The sequence below is a fragment of the Olea europaea genome, chromosome 16, assembly GCF_002742605.1.
Source record: "Olea europaea var. sylvestris chromosome 16, O_europaea_v1, whole genome shotgun sequence".
Taxonomy (NCBI): Eukaryota; Viridiplantae; Streptophyta; class Magnoliopsida; order Lamiales; family Oleaceae; genus Olea; species Olea europaea.
In genome coordinates, this window is record NC_036252.1 from 7,568,169 (window position 1) to 7,587,596 (window position 19,428).

Consider the following 19,428-nt stretch of genomic DNA (forward strand, 5'->3'; position numbering starts at 1 on the left):
TATTATTATTATTATTATCCAATAATCCTAATATATATTTAATAATTTTAAGACTAACATAATCTATCAAAAGCATTTTTCCTCTTCAAAATTTAGATGAACTCCAGTCGACACCCAACACAATTTTGAGCCACCAGCACCACACACTTCTTTTCAGATTTTTCATGACTCTTCAAAGTCGAATTGAAGTCCATTATACCAAATCAGAGACAAAGAAATCCTAGACCTTCGATGATAATATTTGCTACAAATAAAATTTCAGATCAATAATTTTTTGGAGCAAACTAAGGTAAGAATCTGAAATTAAATGTGATTCATAACATCATACAAATGTAAACTTGTGTAATTGTTATGTTTAGATATTATAAACAATTGTTTTATTATTGTAGTTTGTTATTCTCTTTGTTTAATCAATATCTTTTTTTTTTCAGATATAATGATCACGAGGTCTTGTTAGACATCATTATATTTTTTGACCTAATATCTAGTTTAGTAGACTTGTATTATAACGTTATTGTATCGTCATTAACCTAAAAAAGGTGAACAAAAATGAAAAAAAAACTATGTTTTAGTTTATTGTGATTTCACTTTGATCTAGTTAATATTTAAATTTATAGTAGATATATTTAACCTCTGTTTGAGCCATATTTTTCATATCATCATAATGAGAAAATTGGCTATTGGAGAGGATGTTGGGTCCCACACATGAAATAGCAGGTCAACAAGGACAGCTGGACTTGTAGAATAATGATCCAAATTTTCATTTTTTTGTCCCAAAAATTTGGTTCAAACAGGGGTTTAGTTTGTTTTAGATTTATTACTGGTGAGATATAAATATATATTAAATCCAATAAATTAATGACATAAAAATAGACGGACAAAAAAATATATGGCAAAACCGACGGGTTAAAATCGAACCAAACCGTTAGGTTTAAGTTTGAATTTTTTTCAAACTGTTCAAAATGGTTTGATTTAGGTTTGAATTTTTCTCAAGCCGTTTTAAACGGTTTGGTTTGAAAATTTGTCAAAAATTGATAAAATCGGACCGCTTATACCCCCAAGCGAAGCTATACTAGAGCACACAACCCAACAATGCCAATATAATCATGAGAGATGCTAGGTGTACATAAAGATTGGTACATTATGGTGTTCTCCATCTCAGATGGGGTGGGGTCCACTCGAATAAAATATTTGGGTGGGTCCTATCCCATGGGAGATGGAGGATATCTTTATAGACTCATTTTTATGTACAACTATCTTTATCCTATAATCATTATGGTGGTATGCAACAAAAAGCTATGACTGATTCATGAGAAGATTATGAAACACAACACAACACAAACAAGGGCACGAGTATTTCCTTCAACAAAAAGTGCACGTAATCAGAGTTTAGAAGCAGCATCATTGTCCAAGAACCAAAGAACCATGTCAGTTCTCCTTCAGGTGAAACTTCCATGCACTGAAGGGAGTTGAACCAGGAGCAAGTCCACCACCTAATGCCTTTTTTACAGTATCGGCTAGCTCTGCGCCGGTGACCACCATTGCGATCTCTGAAGCTGAGTTGATCACTGTAGACGTGAAAGTGATCCTCGGTGGAGGGGGTTTGGGAGAGTCGGTAATGAAGGTAACCCACCGCTTCTTCTCTTAACGTTGCTGGCGGGTAGGAAATAGCGAAGCTACGTGTCCATCTGGCCCCATTCCAAGAAGCATAAGATCAAATTTGGGGAATCCACTAGCATCAGAGAGAAGTATAATTTTGCTATCGACCAAATGCTTGAGACGTTCTTCATAATCATCTGCAGCATCCTCTGGTGTCAGCTTGTCATTGATGGCATAAGTGTTACTGGGAGAAATTGGTACCTTCCAAAATAGTGAAAAGCCAATGCTCTTGAAATTCTGATTAATCTACGAAGGCATGATGCTATTGTCACAAGTTTTAGAGAATCGATTTTTTTTGTCCAATATAAATTATTGGCTTATAATCTCTTGAAAGGGACTACCTGTTACGTTGATTTTTTGGGATGGAAACAACTAAATTATCTCGTCTAAAAGTTTAAGCTGTTTCGTGGATACGTACGGTTATCCTTAATTTACAACTGTTTTACTAATTTGGCGCCTTGAAACTTGCAATATTAGTCCTTTTGCCTGTCTTGACTGCACATATCTTCATAACAATTGAGTTTCAACTAACAAAATTACACGGACTGTTATGAATTCAATTTTCAGACCAAAAATATCTCGAAATTTTGCGTATCTTTGAAGAAAACCATCCCAGGCAAGTTTATAATTACTGTCACCACTATTCAAAGGAACTACCCTCTCATCCACCCAAAAGATAAGCCATTTCGACCAATCAACTGAATCTTTGTAAGGAGATTCCACCATTTTTCTTGAAACATCAAAATTAAATTATCAAAATTTTAAAAAGATCAACAAAAAAAAAAAACGGACGATTTGATTTCATGAATTGAATGGAAAAAAAGGGAAAGCCCATTTACAAAATAACACGCGTACCTCATTGTATCAATTAGGGTACCTCTAGAAAGAACAACAGAGAAAGAAACCTTCTCTCTGATATGCTTTTTCGACAAATCGGCGGTGTAATTTGCAAGAGCCACGGCGACATCTTCCTCCGAATGGAATTTTAATACGTTGGTTTTGCTTTTCACTGGAGTGTCTAAAGCCATTGATGCAGGGGAAGCTATGAATTTACCCCAAATTTTACTGTCAAGTATCAGTCACCGCTATTCCTATTTGTAGGAAAAAAAAAAAAGTTCAGTTATTGAAACAGAATGTGTTAGCATGCGGCAAAATTTTGTGTGTCGAGTATACACCACCGCTAATTCAGAATCGTACACCTATTTTATAGGGATAAATGTTCAAAATATGTTAGCACGTGGCACAATTTAGTGTAGAATATATGCCACTGCTAGACCAAAATCCTATGCATATTTTACAAATTGGATCATGTTACACGAACATAATCGTTGATACTTTGGACGATAGAATACACACATCTCGAAGATCGGACATTATTTAATTCACGCGATCCCATGCACTTTGTGAGGATCAACCAGGTGGATATTTTTGGATTCTTACAAATTTTGATAGATGTGCATTTTTGGGTATATATAGCATTACATGTAGTGTAAAATATATCCCACCGCTAGCCCAAAATCCTATGCCTATTTCACAAATTTTGGTAGATGTGCATTTTTGTGTATATCTAGCATTACATACGCTTATGTGGAGGGTGGCAATGCCTTGATGTAATTTCAAGATTCAGAATTAATGAAGTAGATAATGTCACATGGTAAAATATAATAAATGATGTCAAATCTAACGTACATGTAGCATGAATTTTACTTTACAGAGACACAAAAGTTCAATTGTTAAAGTAAAATATGTTAGCACCTGACACAAGTTTTGATATTAGAGGAAATGGCACAAAATGTCTGCTTTTCATTTTTAACAACTCTTTAATCTACAAATACACAATTAATAATATTAAACACAGTAAAGCTTTTCTGAGTTTTCTCTCCTTATCATTCACGCTTAAACCGAAATAAGTTTCACTCTCTTTCGAGGGTTTGATCTTCAATTCTTCACTCGACATACAAAAGGTTCCATAATGCAAGAATTGAAAAATTACAAAGAAAAATCTTACCTCCCAATTGGAGGCTCATAATTTTGTATCTAATTGAAACAAAAAAATTAAATCAAAGTGATAAAGTCGTAATTTACATATCTTATTACGGATTCGAAATAATGAATTACAATTAACAACTTGGACCACAAATAATTGGATCACAATGAAAATATTCATTATTTAATCATCTTATTATATTTAATCCTGGTCATCAATCAACTAAAATATACAATAAAAATATTCAAAAAGTATAACAGGCACATGAACGATCTATATCGCTCAGATACCCCTTGTTGAAAGCTCACACAAGAATTAGACAGAAAATGTTTAATTCAAAAAACTAGGATATTTACTATATGCTCAAGTGTATATTATAAAAATATATATAAATTTAGAATTATACCTAAATTGATATTTGATTTTCGGATTCAATCTGATTTACGAACCTTTCAGCCTTTAATTTACGAACTTAGCTCTCAACCTTCACTTCTACTTTATTCTTTATATATATATATATATATATATATTGCCAAGTTGTATACTCGAGGACTGACATGTCTCGACGACTTTCATCTCGAGTACACTTTTAATCTTTAATCCAATTCTGAGGTATAGTCCTAGGGGTTTCATGGTCATCGGGGTATTTACCCCGAGGACTCTTCTCTATCTCCTAAGCTCATAAGTCCTCGAGGTTAAGTACTCGAGCACTATCCCTCTAGCCAATTCACCCGAGCCCGTAATAAGTCTTGCCTTCTAAGGATTTCAATGTGATTCAAACATCTCCACCCAGGACTCTTACTTCCACAAGAACTCTTTGTCAACAATAGTATCATTGGTCATGCAATTATATTAAAAATAATATACTTCTCTCAGGCAGGACTCTATAAGAACGTCAAACTTATTCAATCCTACTAGGAGTGCACTACCTACCACTATAAATACAGGACCTAGGTCCATTATTTAGGTACGTTCTACACACACAATATCCAGCATATATTCATCTTTCAATCCCTTTTTTGACTTAAGCATCGGAGGGGCGATGTCGAAGATCAACCGGCTCCTCATGAAGAATCCTCAGGAGTGCCCGCACCTCTGCCAGCGATCATCACAATCGAAGCCTTTAAAGAGCTTCATCAGCAGGTGGCCATACTCACACAACTGTTAAGTCAAAGAAATTCACATCCGTCGCCAGCACAGGTGGAGCATGGCGATTTTATGGCCGATGCTCGAGCACGACCACCGAACCCCTCAAATGGCGGAGTAGGAACCTCGGGTATTCACAATATGGCCTCGGGCTCGAGGTCGGTCGCCATGAATTTCGGTGAAATTGCCCGAATCATTCAAGAAGGAATTACAGCTCGTATGCAACGGAATGCTCGGGGGCCAACAGGTTTCACCCCTAACTCTCCATTCACGCCAGAGATATTGTCATATCCCTTACCCGACAGATTCAAATATCCCCGCATTAAGGAGTATGATGGGACGTTCGACCCCATCAACCACCTCAATATATATACTGACGTCATGAACTTGCAAGTTGCGCCGGATCAGGTTACGTGCAAAGCCTTTCCACAAACACTGACTAATGCTGCTAGGGATTAGTTCTCGACATTGGAGCCGAACTCCATAGCCTAATTCTCAGATTTGGCTGATAAGTTCTCAGCCTGCTTTGCGAGTAGCAAGCGAATCAGGAAAACCGCAGCCTCCCTCATGCAACTACGCCAGGGGCCGAATGAAACCCTACGAGATTTTATGACAAGATTTAACAAGGAAAGACTTCAAATACCCGACCTCCACATTACAGCAGCAGTTTCTGCCCTCACCTATACCATAAGGTGTGAGGTCTTCAAAATGTCTTTATCAAAGACCCCACCACAGACAGTGATCGAGCTCCTTAACCGAGCTGAAAAGTACATCAATAAGGAGGAGATGTTAAATCCAAGGAGAGCGGGTCCTCCTCATGAAAAGGTCGAAAACAAGAGGCAACATGATCCCGTTCCCTGACATGATCATCCTCGGGAAAAATGGAGATTAAGGATATGAGGCGCCCTCAGCATCTCTAACTCGGTTGAACACCTCTAAGACCAATATCTTGATGGCGATTAAGGATATGAAAAAATTAAAGTGGCCTTCGAGGATAAAGTCCCCCCTGACACAAGAGATAGGAGCAAATATTGCGAATTTCATCGGGATCATGGGCATACCATGGAAGATTGTCAAGCTTTGCAGCGGGAAATCGAAGCTCTCATTAAAAGAGGATTTTTAAAAAATTACATTGATCATGATAAACGGCCAAGGCATGACCGTGACAATCGGAAAGAGCCTGGAGCCGGAAGCAGTGCTCAACCCACTGTCGGAACCATTAATATTATCGTTGGGGGCATAGCATCCGGTGGAGACATAAGTAGTGGGCGAAAGCAGTATGCCCTCCAACATGCTCATACCCTAAGAGAATCGAGTGATGAAGTTAAAGACATCACTTTTGGTGCAAGAGATTTGGAAGGAATATCATATCCTCATGACGATGCCTTGGTCTTCTCTGCGGTTGTGGCTAACTTCGAAGTAAAGAGGATTCTGATTGATAATGGGAGTGCAGCAAATATACTCTCGCAGGAGGCTTTCGCCAAAATGGGGATCTCTCAGAAACAGCTCAAAGTAGTAAAGACCCTTCTACAGGGATTTGGTGGTGGAGTCATTATCCCTGAAGGCATCATCGAGCTCCCGCTAACATTAGGATCTGGTAATACATAAGTGACAGAGATCACGCCATTCCAAGTGGTTAACATCCCAATGGCCTACAACATCATTCTGGGAAGACCCCTACTAAACAAGATCTAGGCTATTGTATCAACCTTCCACCTTGCCATGAAATTCCCCACAGGTCATGGCATCGGAGTAGTTAGAGGAAACGAAACGGCTGCCAGACTGTGCTATGTTACTAGCATTAGAGGAATGAGTACAGACGTCATGCAACTTTCAGACCTCGAGCTCGAGCCAAGGGACAGATTAGCCCCCGTTGAAGAATTAAAGGTGGTCAAGCTCGAGCATAGGAAAGCCGTCACTATTGGTCGGGATCTCCAGGCCAACCTCCGGGAGGAAATCCTTAATTGTCTGCCCCGCAACATCGATGTTTTTGCATGGAAGGTGGAGGATATGCCCGGGATAGACCCAGAATTCACCGTCTATAGACTCAATATCAGCCCAGGGGCCAAACCTGTTAAGTAAAGGAAGAGGCAGTTCGCGTCAGAAAGACGTGTGGTCATTCAAGAAGAGGTCGGTAAATTGGTAAGAGCGGGGTTCATAAGAGAAGTCCAATACCCCAATTGGCTCGCTAATGTTGTTCTGGTGAAAAAGTCCAACGGTAAATGGAGGGTCTGCATTGACTTCACAGATCTGAATAAGGCATGCCCAAAGGACAGCTACCTGCTACCTAGGATTGATAGTTTTGTGGATAGCATATCCTGACATAAGCTGTACAGCTTCTTAGATGCATTCTCAGGGTATCATCAAATCCTCATGGCCAAAGAAGACCAAGAGAAGACTTCATTCATGGCTGATTCGGCCATATATTGCTATAGGGTGATGCCATTTGGGTTGAAAAATGTTGGGGCAACATATCAGAGGCTCATCAACAAAGTCTTCGCCGATCTGATAGGGAAGAACATCGAGGCCTATGTGGACGACATGGTTGTAAAGAGTAAGAAGGTAGAGGAACACATATCCGACCTAGAGGAGGTGTTCGTCACCTTTCGAAAATATAAGATGAAGCTCAACCCAGAGAAGTGTGTATTCGGCGTAGTTTCAGGAAAGCTTCTGGGTTTTTTAATCACTCATCGGGGGATTGAGGCCAACCCTGACAAGATTCAGGCTTTGGCAACAATGGAATCACCAAGGACCAAGAAAGAGGTTCAAAATTTGATAGGCAGGGTAGCCGCCTTAAACACGTTCATGTCCCGAGCAGCAGACAGGTGCTTCTCCTTCTTCAAAGCCCTCAGGCGTAATCATTACTTTGAATGGAATGAGGAGTGCGAGAAGGCTTTTCAGGAGCTCAAGCAGACATTGGAATCTCCTCCTATTCTCACCAAACCTGAGCCTGGAGAATACTCTGTATTTGTACTTAGCCGTATCTCAGAATGCAGTGAGTGGTGTCTTGGTGAAAGAGGTTAACAGGGGCCAACAACCCATTTATTACGTAAGCAAAGTCCTACTTGATGCAGAAACGAGATACACTTTGGCAGAACAACTTGTCCTTGCATTGATAGTAGCGACACGAAAACTTCGTCAATATTTTCAGTCACATCCTATTATAGTGCTCACCAATCAGTCTCTAAAGCACATTCTTCAGAAACAAGACGTCTCAGGAAGACTACTGAGGTGGGCAATTGAACTTGGAGAATTTGACATAGAATTTAAGCCCGTCCTTCTATCAAAGCTCAGGCCTTAACTGACTTCATTGCAGAACTCACCCTAAGGCCTCGGGGGCCAGATGGTAGCTCGAGCTCGACCACAGGCATGTGACAAATTTTTGTAGATGGAGCATCAAATTCCTCGGGCTCGGGTGCAGGGGTCATAATCATAAGCCCGGGCATGCTCATAAACATTCAGTGTGCACTAAGGTTTGAATTTGAAGCGACCAATAATGAAGCGGAGTATGAGGCCGTCATCATAGCCATGGAACTCGCCATCAATCTCGAGCTTGAAAATATCAAAATTTACAGTGATTCTCAGTTGGTGGTTGGACAAATTGAAGGGACATTCGATAGGAAGGATGAGAAGATGGGCTTATACTGCTTGAAAGTGTATGATCTCCGGAGAAAGTTCAAGGGGTGTGAAATTGTGAAGATTACTTGGGCTGAGAATTGTAAGGCCGATGCTTTGTCAAGATCGATGTTCATGGGAATAGATGGACTTGACAGGACAGTCCACGATAGAATTGTAACTGAGCCAAGCATCAATCAGACCATAGGTATCATGGATATTGATGCTCGGGTGTAGGGGTCATAATCATAAGCCCGGACATGCTCATAAACATTCAGTGTGCACTCAGGTTCGAATTTGAAGCGACCAATAATGAAGCGGAGTATGAGGTCGTCATCATAGCCATGGAACTTGCCATCAATCTCGAGCTTGAAAATATCAAAATTTACAGTGATTCTCAGTTGGTGGTTGGACAAATTGAAGGGACATTCGATAGAAAGGATGAGAAGATGAGTTTATACTGCTTGAAAGTGCATGATCTCTAGAGAAAGTTCAAGGGGTGTGAAATTGTGAAGATTACTCGGGCTAAGAATTGTAAGGCCGATGCTTTGTCAAGATTGGTGTTTATGGGAATAGATGGACTTGACAGGACAGTACACTTTAGAATTGTAACCGAGCCAAGCATCAATCAGACCATAGGCATCATGGATATTGATGATGAGCCATTGTGGATGGATCCAATAGTGGACTTCATAAAACATGGCAATCTTCCAGAAGATCCTCGAGTAGCAAGAGGCATCCGGTCCGAAGCCCCAAGGTATTGCATTATTGAGGGAGTTCTATTTCGCAGAAGCCTCACACTTCCATACCTCAGATGCCTTAAGCCTTTCGAATCATCCTAGGCCCTAAAAGAAGTTCATGAAGGGGTGTGCGGGAACCATCAAGGAGCTCGGGCATTAGCCTTCAAGCTCATAAGGTATGGATATTATTGGCTTACCATGAAGAAAGACGCCTAGGAATATATCAAGAAGTGTGACAAGTGCCAGAGATTCATCAATATCATCCATTCTCCCGCAGAAGACCTCACTAGCATTAGTTGCACGGCCCCGTTTGAGCAGTGGAGAATTGACATCCTTGGTCCCTTTCCAATAGCTAGGGGGCAACTGAAGTTTGTGGCGGTGGCTGTAGAGTATTTCACTAAGTGGGTGGAGGTCGAGCCTTTGGCAATAATTTCAGAGCCTAAGTTGAGAAGTTTCATTTGGAAGTCCATCATATGCAGGTTCGGGATACCAAAAGTCCTCATAACTGATAATGGCAGGCAGTTTGACAATGCACAATTTAAAAACTTCTGCTCCAACCTGGGGGTCGACCACTGTTTGACATCAGTTTCCCATCCTCAAAGTAATGGTCTTGCCGAAGTAATCAATCGAATTATATTGCAAGACCTCCGTACAAGGATCAGAGATGTAAGAGGTTCATGGTCTGATGAGTTACCTTACATACTTTGGACGTATAGAACGTCCCACAGAACCACTACGGGGAAAACCCCCTTCATGTTGGCTTTCGGTATTGAGGCCACCATCTCTGTTGAAGTTAGGTTGCCCAGCCAGAGAAGGCTTGAGCCTGAAGATGCAGGAGACACCACTGAACATCTCGACCTCTTGGAAGAAGTTCGGGACCAGGCAGCTTTAGGAGTGGCCTCTTACCAAGATAAAATTACAAAATACTTCAATAAAAAAGTAAAGATACGGAGATTCAGAGCTGGAGGCCTTGTGTTAAGAAGGGCCGAAGCAGCGGGACATGCTCCGGGCAAGCTAGGACCAGTTTGGGAAGGGCCCTTCGAAGTCATTCGACAGCTCCAAGGAGGTGCATACAGTTTAAGGGATGCATCAGGAAGACCACTTCCAAGACCATGGAACGTCGAGAATCTAAAAGTATATTACAAATAACCCATTTTTCCATTTTTCGGTATTGAGGCCTGCGTGTCAAGGTTCACGTTTTCAATTTTTAGGCCTGCGTGTCAAGTCTTATTTTTCGGTAGTCAGGCCTGCGTGCTAAGGTTCACGTTTTTAGTTGTCAGGCCTGCGTGCCAAGTCTATTTTTAAAGTATGATAAAGCTATTTATCAAAATATGATCTAGCCACAAAAAGCCTTGACCCCGCGCAAGCAACTAAAGCCTTGCCCCGCGTAAGCAATCAAAAAGTCTTGCCCCGCGTAAGCAACTAAAGCCTTGCCCCACGCAAGCAATCAAAAAACCTTACCCCGCGTAAGCAATTAAAGCCTTGCCCCACGCAAGCGACCAAAAAGTCTTGCCCCCCGCAAGCAACCAAAAAAGCCTTGTCCCGTGCAAGCAAAAAATCTTACCACAAGCAAACACATAGAAATTGTTACCAGGGCAAACGATACAAGTAACCTTCCTGAGCACACAGTGCCCGATCAATGATATGTCAGATCTTATAAAAAGGCCATCATTGTCCTCGAGAATCACGCTATAGGTCGGTACCATACATTGTCATTAGTCCTCGAGATAATCCCCCTATTAAAGAATGACTTGATCGAGTTACTACCTTAGAAAATTTTACGAAATTAAGTCCTCGAGATTTACTATGCTCGAGCTAAAAGCCTAATATCGAAAAATGATTTTACAAAATGAAGTCCTCAAGATAACTCATGTGCTCGAGCTCAACAATGATCATCAAAAATGATTTTGTGAAATTGAGTCCTCGAGATAAACATGTACTATGCTCGAGCTTAGTACATAATTTCGAAAATAACTGCGAAATTTAGTCCTCGAGATAATCCTATTGGTCGAGCATGACCTAAATGAAACTTTGTCGTCAGATATAATATCTTCGGCGTCGAGGTTAAAACTTCATTTAGGCATCGAGATTAGCAATGAATCATTATCATTGAGGTATTAATTATCTTAATGGTCGAGATCATTTTTGGTTAAACTCTAAAAAAAAAACGACAATATACACAGAACATAAATCTTAAAACAAATATTCGAGAATTGTGATCAAGATCGAGCTATCATTTACTATTAACCTCGAGAAAAACACTTAATTACATTTCAAAAAAAGTGTTTCAAAAAGAAATACAGAGCACGAGGATCGAGGAGGGATCTGCCTAGCCTATATGCCACAATGGGGGATCGAGGTTTGTAATGTCGATCTCATCATCTGCATCCTCAGCCTCTCCCCCCTCCATGCCATCGTCATCCTCATTTGCTCTCCCATCATCAGACTTTGAGAGCTCGAGAGTATCAGCAATGGAGGGCACTGTCTTCAGGTCCTCAGGGATAATGTCGGGCAACCTTGCTCGAAGAAAAGCTCGGACCTCCTTAAAAGCATGGAGATAGGCACCCGAGGCGTACTCGCCTTTGATCCTGTCGCAATCCACAGACGTCTTAAACTCTTCCCAAACTCGCTCCTTAACCTCCGCCATCTTGTCCTCAAACTCCTTGGACTTTCACACCAGTTCGAGCTTAGCCTCCTCGGCCTCATCCTTTATAGCCCCAACCTCGTTCCTCATATTCCTGTTTTTCCTAAGGATATCCTTACGCTCCTTCAGCCAAACCTCGTGCTCAGCCTCGAGCTCAACAATCCTCACGTCTTTACTTCTCGAGGACTCTGTGATAGCAGCAATTCTCTTGGACTCCCCAAGACCTCGTTGGGTGACTCCTCAAGCAATACTCAAAACCTACAAGCAATAAACCTCGAGCATCGTGCACAGTAAACAAAAGAATGAAAAGTAAAAGTATCGAGGATAACCTTCATTGTAAGGAGCTCGAGGGCCTTGACGCCCTCATCAAGCTCAACATCCTCCCAGTATTTTGTGACCAGGCTCGGGACCAGGTGGCATCTTTCAAACTCCTTAGTAATTGAAGCCACCATAGGAGTAGTGTCGTCCTCGAAATCGACGACTTCGGAGGGAGCTCGAGGAGTGACCCTGGGAGTTGGAGACTTCTGGCTTTGCTGGAACCTTGGGCTTGGTGGCTCTGGTTGAGGTTGTGGTCAGATTGGGGTCCTCGAGGCCTCTTCTTACTTTTCTTCCTCACCTGGGGCTGGCCCTGAGGCTGGGCAATGGCCCTAGAATTGACGAAGTTACGCAATGCTCGAGGATCAAAAGACATTCCTGAAAAGAAAGAATAACACATTAGAACGAGCATAAGCTCGAGATATTCCAAAAGAACATGGATGGTAGAGGTAAACCCTACCCTCAACGCCTCTAACGTCTGCTAGATCTATCACCTCCTCCCCGATCTCTTTCATGCTCCAGAACAGAGGGCACAACTTCACCAGCATCCTCCTATCTCGCTCCAAATGGTCTAGATACACTTTACCCTCACAAAACTTCTCGGCGTCGGGGATTCCCCACTCAGGCCAGAAAGGAAAGTCAAGGTCGCGAGCTATAACATAGAACCAACCCGCCCTCCACCCCTTCAAAGAACTAGACATCCTCGGGACCCTGAACCCTCCTATGGTCGAGAGGTACCCAAAGCACGTATATCTAGGGTGTTTCTTGAGCTCGAAGACCAACTTGCAAAGGTCAACACAGGGGACGATGCCTAAATACCTACAAGCAATGAAGAAGTATACTACCATTCTCCAGGCATTGGGCCCTAATTGCCCAGGACACATGGAGTGCTCGACCAGTAATGCAGTAAAGAAAGGATGCAATGGCCACCTGAACCCAGCCTTAAGAGTCTCCCTAAAAATAACGAACTCCCCTTGTCGAGCCCTTACCATCCTATCCTCGGGGTTTGGACATCTAATGTCACAGTTAGGCATTAACCCATGTTCCCTAGCCATGGCTATTGCAAGGTGCTCCTTCAAGGTACAGACCTCGTTAGGATACTCCAAGACAACATCACCCGAGGACCTAGGTCGGGCGTTGACAGGAATAGCTAATGGTATTAACACCCTTCCTGAACCCTCATTACCCCCCGAGCTCTCAGAATGACCACTACCCTCACTACTCGACATAACTTAAATAGTACTAGGAAAATAACTAAAGTCTCGAAGCCTTACCTGAATAATTCCCGACACCTAAATTAGGATGACTTTCCTCGAGCACGAGCTTGTAGAGAGATTTTTCACAGTGAGTAAAAGTAAAGAGTGAAAGGTAAATGAGGGTATTTATAGGAAGGGAATACGGAAGGCCAAAGATCGCTATCTTGAGCCGTTCAAGATGCGACACGTGGCGTACATCCAAGCGCACCCCTCCATCGAGCGCGAGCACTACAGAGGAGTGCGCGGGGGCCAGTGACATTACCAAGTTGTATACTCGAGGACTGACATGTCTCGACGACTCTCATCTCGAGTGCACTTTTAATCTTATAATCCAATTCTGAGTTATAGTCCTCGGGGTTTCATGGTCATCGGGGTATTTACCCGAGGACTCTTCTCTATCTCCTAAGCTCATAAGTCCTCAAGGTTAAGTACTCGAGCACTATCCCTCCACCCAATTCACCCGAGCCCGTAATAAGTCTTGCCTTCTAAGGATTTCAATGTGATTCAAACATCTCCACTCAGGACACCTACGTCCATAAGAACTCTTTGTCAACAATAGTATCATTGATCATGCAATTATATTACAAATAGCATATTTCTCTCAGGCAGGACTCTATAAGAACGTCCAACGTATTCAATCCTACTAGAAGTGCACTACCTACCACTATAAATACAGGACCCAGGTCCATTATTCACGTACGTTCTACACACACAATATCCAGCATATATTCATCTTTCAATCCCTTTTCTGACTTAAATATCGGATGGGCAACGAGCAGACACCTCGTTGCCTTTGTTTCAGGTACCGGAAGACTACGATCGTGCTCAATCCGAATCATCAAGCTCGAAAAATCTACAGGTACGATTTTTGGTAGCATCAATATATATAGACACACACATATCATATTGGTGAGTGGACACCTGTCAATTAAATCAAAAACCCTAATTCTGGATATGACAGACCAAGAATACAAAACAAAATATTTTCTTTTTCTTTGTACAATTATAATGAAATTCAAAATTTTCATAGCAACTGTAGTTGAGTACAAACCTTTTTAAAGCTACCATATATAGGAATATGTTCAGATAAATATTTTATGAACTCCAATAAATAGATCTTATCTAGTCGAACTTAAGCCACATAATCTAATTATTACCTTAGCCTTTTTCATTTAATGCAAAAGGTTGCGCTCTTGAAATACATAAAATCACCTAAACTAAAATATATATGCAATATTTGTCTTTGATCTACTGTTTATATATGTATATATTTCATCTTATTCTAAGATCCGATAAGTGAGTACAATCATAAATAGTCGTTTTGTTTATCCGATTATTCTCATCAACTTATATTTTCTCTAAAGTTCATGTGACCTAATTTATGTACGTTGAAGTTTAGCTACTTCCAAACAATGATATCAGATTTAATAGTCACTTGACCCTTTTTTCAAAGCGACGATTCCCGACATGAATTAATGTTCTCTACCTTTATTATTATTATTATTATTATTATTATTATTATTATTATTATTATTATTATTATTATTATTAAATTGATCTCATCCATTAGTAAAATAAAAATCTAATAAAATCACGAAAATATATACACAATCTTATCAAGAGATTTAGATGAAATACACATTGATCAACTGGAATTTAATTCTTCACATAGTCATGTTATAAATTTAAATTCTACACAATCTATTCGATGCATTTCAAATGTACTAGTGTTACTATCAAACCATTTTTACGATAATGACAAATTGCATACTCGAATGGTAAAATAGTCAACTCTACAACCTTTCGATACAAGGTGTCAACCCTCATACTTGATTGTGAAAATTTTTATTCATGATCAGATTATAAGTTTGTCACACCTTGCTTCTCGACGGAAATACCTAACTTATATTATTCACAAGTGAAGTGATCGTTGACGCTTTTATTCTTTTGCTCAATATCAAATAAATACAATAACAGTAAATAAATAAAAATAAAATTTGCTTACAATTAAATCATCATTTTATTAGACATAACTATATTATATGGGCACACAACCCAACAACTTATTCATTAGAATATTATGAAACACAACACCACAAACAAGGGCACAAGTAATTCTTCCAACACAAAGTGCACATAATCACAGTTTAGAAGCAGCATCCTTGTCCAAAAACCATGTCAGTTCTTCTTCGGGTGAAACTTCCATGCACGGAAGGGGAGTTAAACCAGGAGGAAGTACGCCACCCAATGTTATTTTTACGGCATCCGCCAGTTCAGAGCCGGTGACCACCATTGCGATCTCTGAAGATGAGTTGATCACAGGAAACGTGAAAGTGATCCTCTCTGGAGGAGGTTTGGGAGAGTCGGTAATGAAAGTAACCCACCGTTTCTTCTCAAAACGCTGCAGGCGTGTAGGAAATAAAGAAGCCACATGTCCATCTGGCCCGATTCCAAGAAGCATAAGATCAAATTTCGGGAATCCACTAGCATCTGATACAGGTATAGTTTCTTTATTGACCAAATTCTTGAGACGTGCTTCATAATTATCTGCTGCAGCCTTTGGCGACAGCTGCTCATTAATGGCATAAATGTGACAGGGAGAAATTGGTACCTGCAAAGTTACATGAATTGTTATGCATTCAGTTAATTTACAGACCAAAAATATCTCGAAATTTTGCATACCTTTGAAAGAAAACCATCGTAAGCAAGTTTATAATTGCTGTCAGGACTATTCAAAGGAACCACCCTCTCATCCACCCAAAAGATGAGCCATTTCGACCAATCAACTGAACCTTTGTAAGGACATTCCACCAGTTTCCTTTAAACATCCAAATCAAATTATCAAATTTACTAAACGATCGAAAACAAATGTAACCCGTTTGATTACAGGAATTGTAGGGGAAAAACAGTAGATTCCATTTACAAAATAACAGGCGTACCTCAATGTATGGATTAGGGTACCTCCAGAAAGAACAACAGAGAAATAACCCCTCTCTGATATATTTTTCCGACAAATCTGCGACGTATTTTGCAAGAGCCTTGGCGACATCTTCCTCAGACTGGAATTTTCGTACGTTAGTTTTGCATTTCCGAGGGGTTAAATCCATTGATGCAGGGGAAGGGCATTTCAGTACGTTTTTATATTGGTTATCCACTGGATTTGCTAAAGCCATTGATGCAGGGGAAGCTATGAGTTTGCTCCAAAATTAGTGTCTGAGTATACGCCACTGCCCTAGAATCGTAAGCGTATTTTATAGACAAATAATATTGTTGGAATGAAATATGTTAAAATGTAGTGCCATTATTAGTCGTCACAATTATCCCAGAATCGAAGAAATATTCTATAAAGATAAAAATTCAATATCGGAATAGAATATGCTAACACACGGACCATTACTAATCGTCATCACTAGCACAAAAGTGTATACCTATTTTGTAGAGATAAAATTTTGGCCCCGTTTGGGAGTAATTTTTCACCCCCAAAAAATTAATTTTTTGATTATTATTTCACTATTTTAACCGTAATTTTTGATTTCTTCTTTCACAGGTGGCCTTTATTTTTTTCCAAATGGTCAAAAAAATTAATTCTCAAAATTACTACCGAACATATCCCTTATCTATTGGAATAAATATTAGCACGTGGCACAATTATTAATTGCCACAACTAGCCCAGAATCGTGTGCTTATATAATAGAGACAAAAGTTTAATTATTGAAATAGAATATGTTAGTATGTGACACCATTATTAATTGCTATCACTAGCATAGAATCGTATGCCAATTTTATAGAGACAATATTTCAATTATTACAATAGCCCCTGATTGGCCCCCATTTTTGGTAATGAAAATGGGGGGAATAGTATTTTGTTGAAAAAATGAGTGGTTGAAAAAGAAGGAAAAATTTTCGATTTACGTGTAATATTATTTTATGAAAGATTGTGTGATTGAAAATAGGAGAGAAACAAATAGAATGTAATGTAATGTAATTTAATGGAAATCAAACAAGGGCTAAAATATGGAGGAAATACCTTCAAATAGCCTAAAAATAATGACAATTTGTAAGATTAGGCTAAGAAATGAAAACATTTAAAAAATAGTCTTCAAACAATAATCTTTCCAAAAATACCCCTTATAGAGAAATTGCAATCAAAGCCACTACAATGTATAAAAATCTTCAAATAGGTTCCCAAAGAAACATAGATCATAAATCTTTAATAAATTTAAATCCAAATATTATAGAAAATTTTATTGATTTAAAAAATGTAACAGAAAATGAATTAAAATATTTAGAAGAAGATCTGAGAGGATTCTTTACAGAATATTTAGATCCAAAATTAAAAAATAAAAATGTTTCTATAGATAATGATACAATTAAAACAGAAAATAATATATATAAATTAATTCTTAACTTGAGAAGAAGAATTAAAGAATTAAATATAATCATTGAAGAAAAAATATTAATAAAAAATAGTGAATTCTATAAATTCTATTGTGATATTTTAAATACTTATGAAGATTTTAATTGGCTCAAAAATCTTAACCCCTCCACTGTACACTCCGACGAAATGGTATCAGAGCCATGTTACGAACCAAAAATTATGATGAATATAGTAGATGAAGAAAATATAATTGAAAAATTTTTGAAAAAAGTTGAAAAACATAAAAAACCTAGTTATCCTTATTTGCCTAAAAATACCACAAATGAAAATTTTGGGGATTTACATAAAAGATTAGAAAATCTAGAACATAATCTATAAGTAGGAAACGTTCTTTTAGATAAAAGTCTTAAGGGAAAAGATAGGATCATAATTAATCCAGCTCAAGATTTTAGGATATTACAAAAGGAAAATAATAAAGGGAAAAAACATGAAGAAAAACAATATATGATAACAGATGTAGAAGAAATAGAACAAAAATTCTTAGAATCTACAGGAGAAAAGTATGAAGAATATAAAAAACAGTTAGAAAAATTAATTGAAAAAATGGAAAATATAAAGATGAATATTAATCCATCTTCAAGTCAAAATATAAAAGTAGAATTCAGTAGTGATGAAGAACAAGATTATCCTTATGGTACTACAATACCACTTAAGGATGGTATTAACCAATATAGAAAAACACAGAAAAGATACACTGAAAATGTAAGAAACCAGTCCATAAAAGAAATAAATCCAATGAAATCCTACAATGAACCAATCCACACAACAGGAGTATGGTTAGATTTAGACTGTGTAGATAAAAATCAAGCTATTGAAACATGGGTGAAAAGTACAGATTTAGCAATACAATTTAATAAATGAGAAACATATACAGCTTTTGGATTTATTGAACATACATTCAGAGGAATTGTTTCTGAATGGTGGAGAAAATTATCAGAAACTATTAAAGGAAGGGTAAAATATGAAACAAATAGAACTGAGGTATTAGATAATAGAAATACTCTAAATGAACAAAATATATACTTTATGAAAAATTGAGACCGGATCAAGTAGAAATAAGTAACTTCCCAATTTATGGAGAAAGTTTGGGTTGCCCATTTTTGAAATTTTAGTCAAAATTGATTGGAAACGGATCAATGAACAAAACACAGGAGCAAAGCTCTTGATGTAGGGCTAATTTCAGGCAAATTCCTTCGTTTAGGCCTCCGTTTATGCTTTTTCCCCTTTTTTGATAATTTTTGTTTCGGTTATCTCTCCATCAAATAAATTTGGATTTGAATTCCGTTTGTTGAAGAATAATTCTGAAGATTAGGACTTTCGATTTTAGCCATTATCTCGATTTTTTTCCCATTTTTTGAAAAAGAAAATCTTTTTTATTGTTATTTAATTTTTTTTCTAAATTTTCCTTGGATTTTCACTATATCGAGCATTGTGAGCTCTTTGTGGCCACGTTAATTGACAAAAATAATTGTTTTTTCATGAGTTTTCAACTTTGTGAGATTTGCTTATCTTTTTTATAAGCTTTCGCTATGTCAATTGGTATAGGAGTCCTCATTCCTTCACTATTCCACCAAGGAGACATACAGAAGCCCTTGAAGTCCCAATAGAAGAAGTGAATAGATGTGATG

The 19,428-nt window shown here is 38.7% G+C and overlaps 1 protein-coding gene and 2 pseudogenes across 1 annotated transcript; 1 reads left to right on the forward strand and 2 right to left on the reverse strand.

The window, feature by feature from the left end:
- Window positions 1–1,367: 1,367 nt before the first annotated feature.
- Window positions 1,368–3,616, reverse strand: LOC111412577 (annotated as a pseudogene).
- Window positions 3,617–5,401: 1,785 nt separating this feature from the next.
- On the forward strand, window positions 5,402–6,874 carry LOC111412578. Its single transcript, XM_023043512.1, has 3 exons — window positions 5,402–5,600; window positions 5,757–6,389; window positions 6,531–6,874. Exons 1-3 carry the CDS (start codon window positions 5,402–5,404, stop codon window positions 6,872–6,874), a joined length of 1,176 nt encoding a protein of 391 aa, XP_022899280.1.
- Window positions 6,875–15,441: 8,567 nt separating this feature from the next.
- On the reverse strand, window positions 15,442–16,566 carry LOC111412801 (annotated as a pseudogene).
- Window positions 16,567–19,428: the final 2,862 nt, after the last annotated feature.

Excerpts from the sequence above, each read along its gene's own strand:
- LOC111412578 (XM_023043512.1), top strand. The coding sequence starts at position 5,402 with ATGACAAGATTTAACAAGGAAAGACTTCAAATACCCGACCTCCACATT. Across the intron at positions 5,601-5,756 it reads GTTAAATCCAAGGAGAGCGG|GATATGAAAAAATTAAAGTG; the intron begins GTCCTCCTCATG and ends ATGGCGATTAAG. Across the intron at positions 6,390-6,530 it reads CCCGCTAACATTAGGATCTG|GTCATGGCATCGGAGTAGTT; the intron begins GTAATACATAAG and ends AATTCCCCACAG.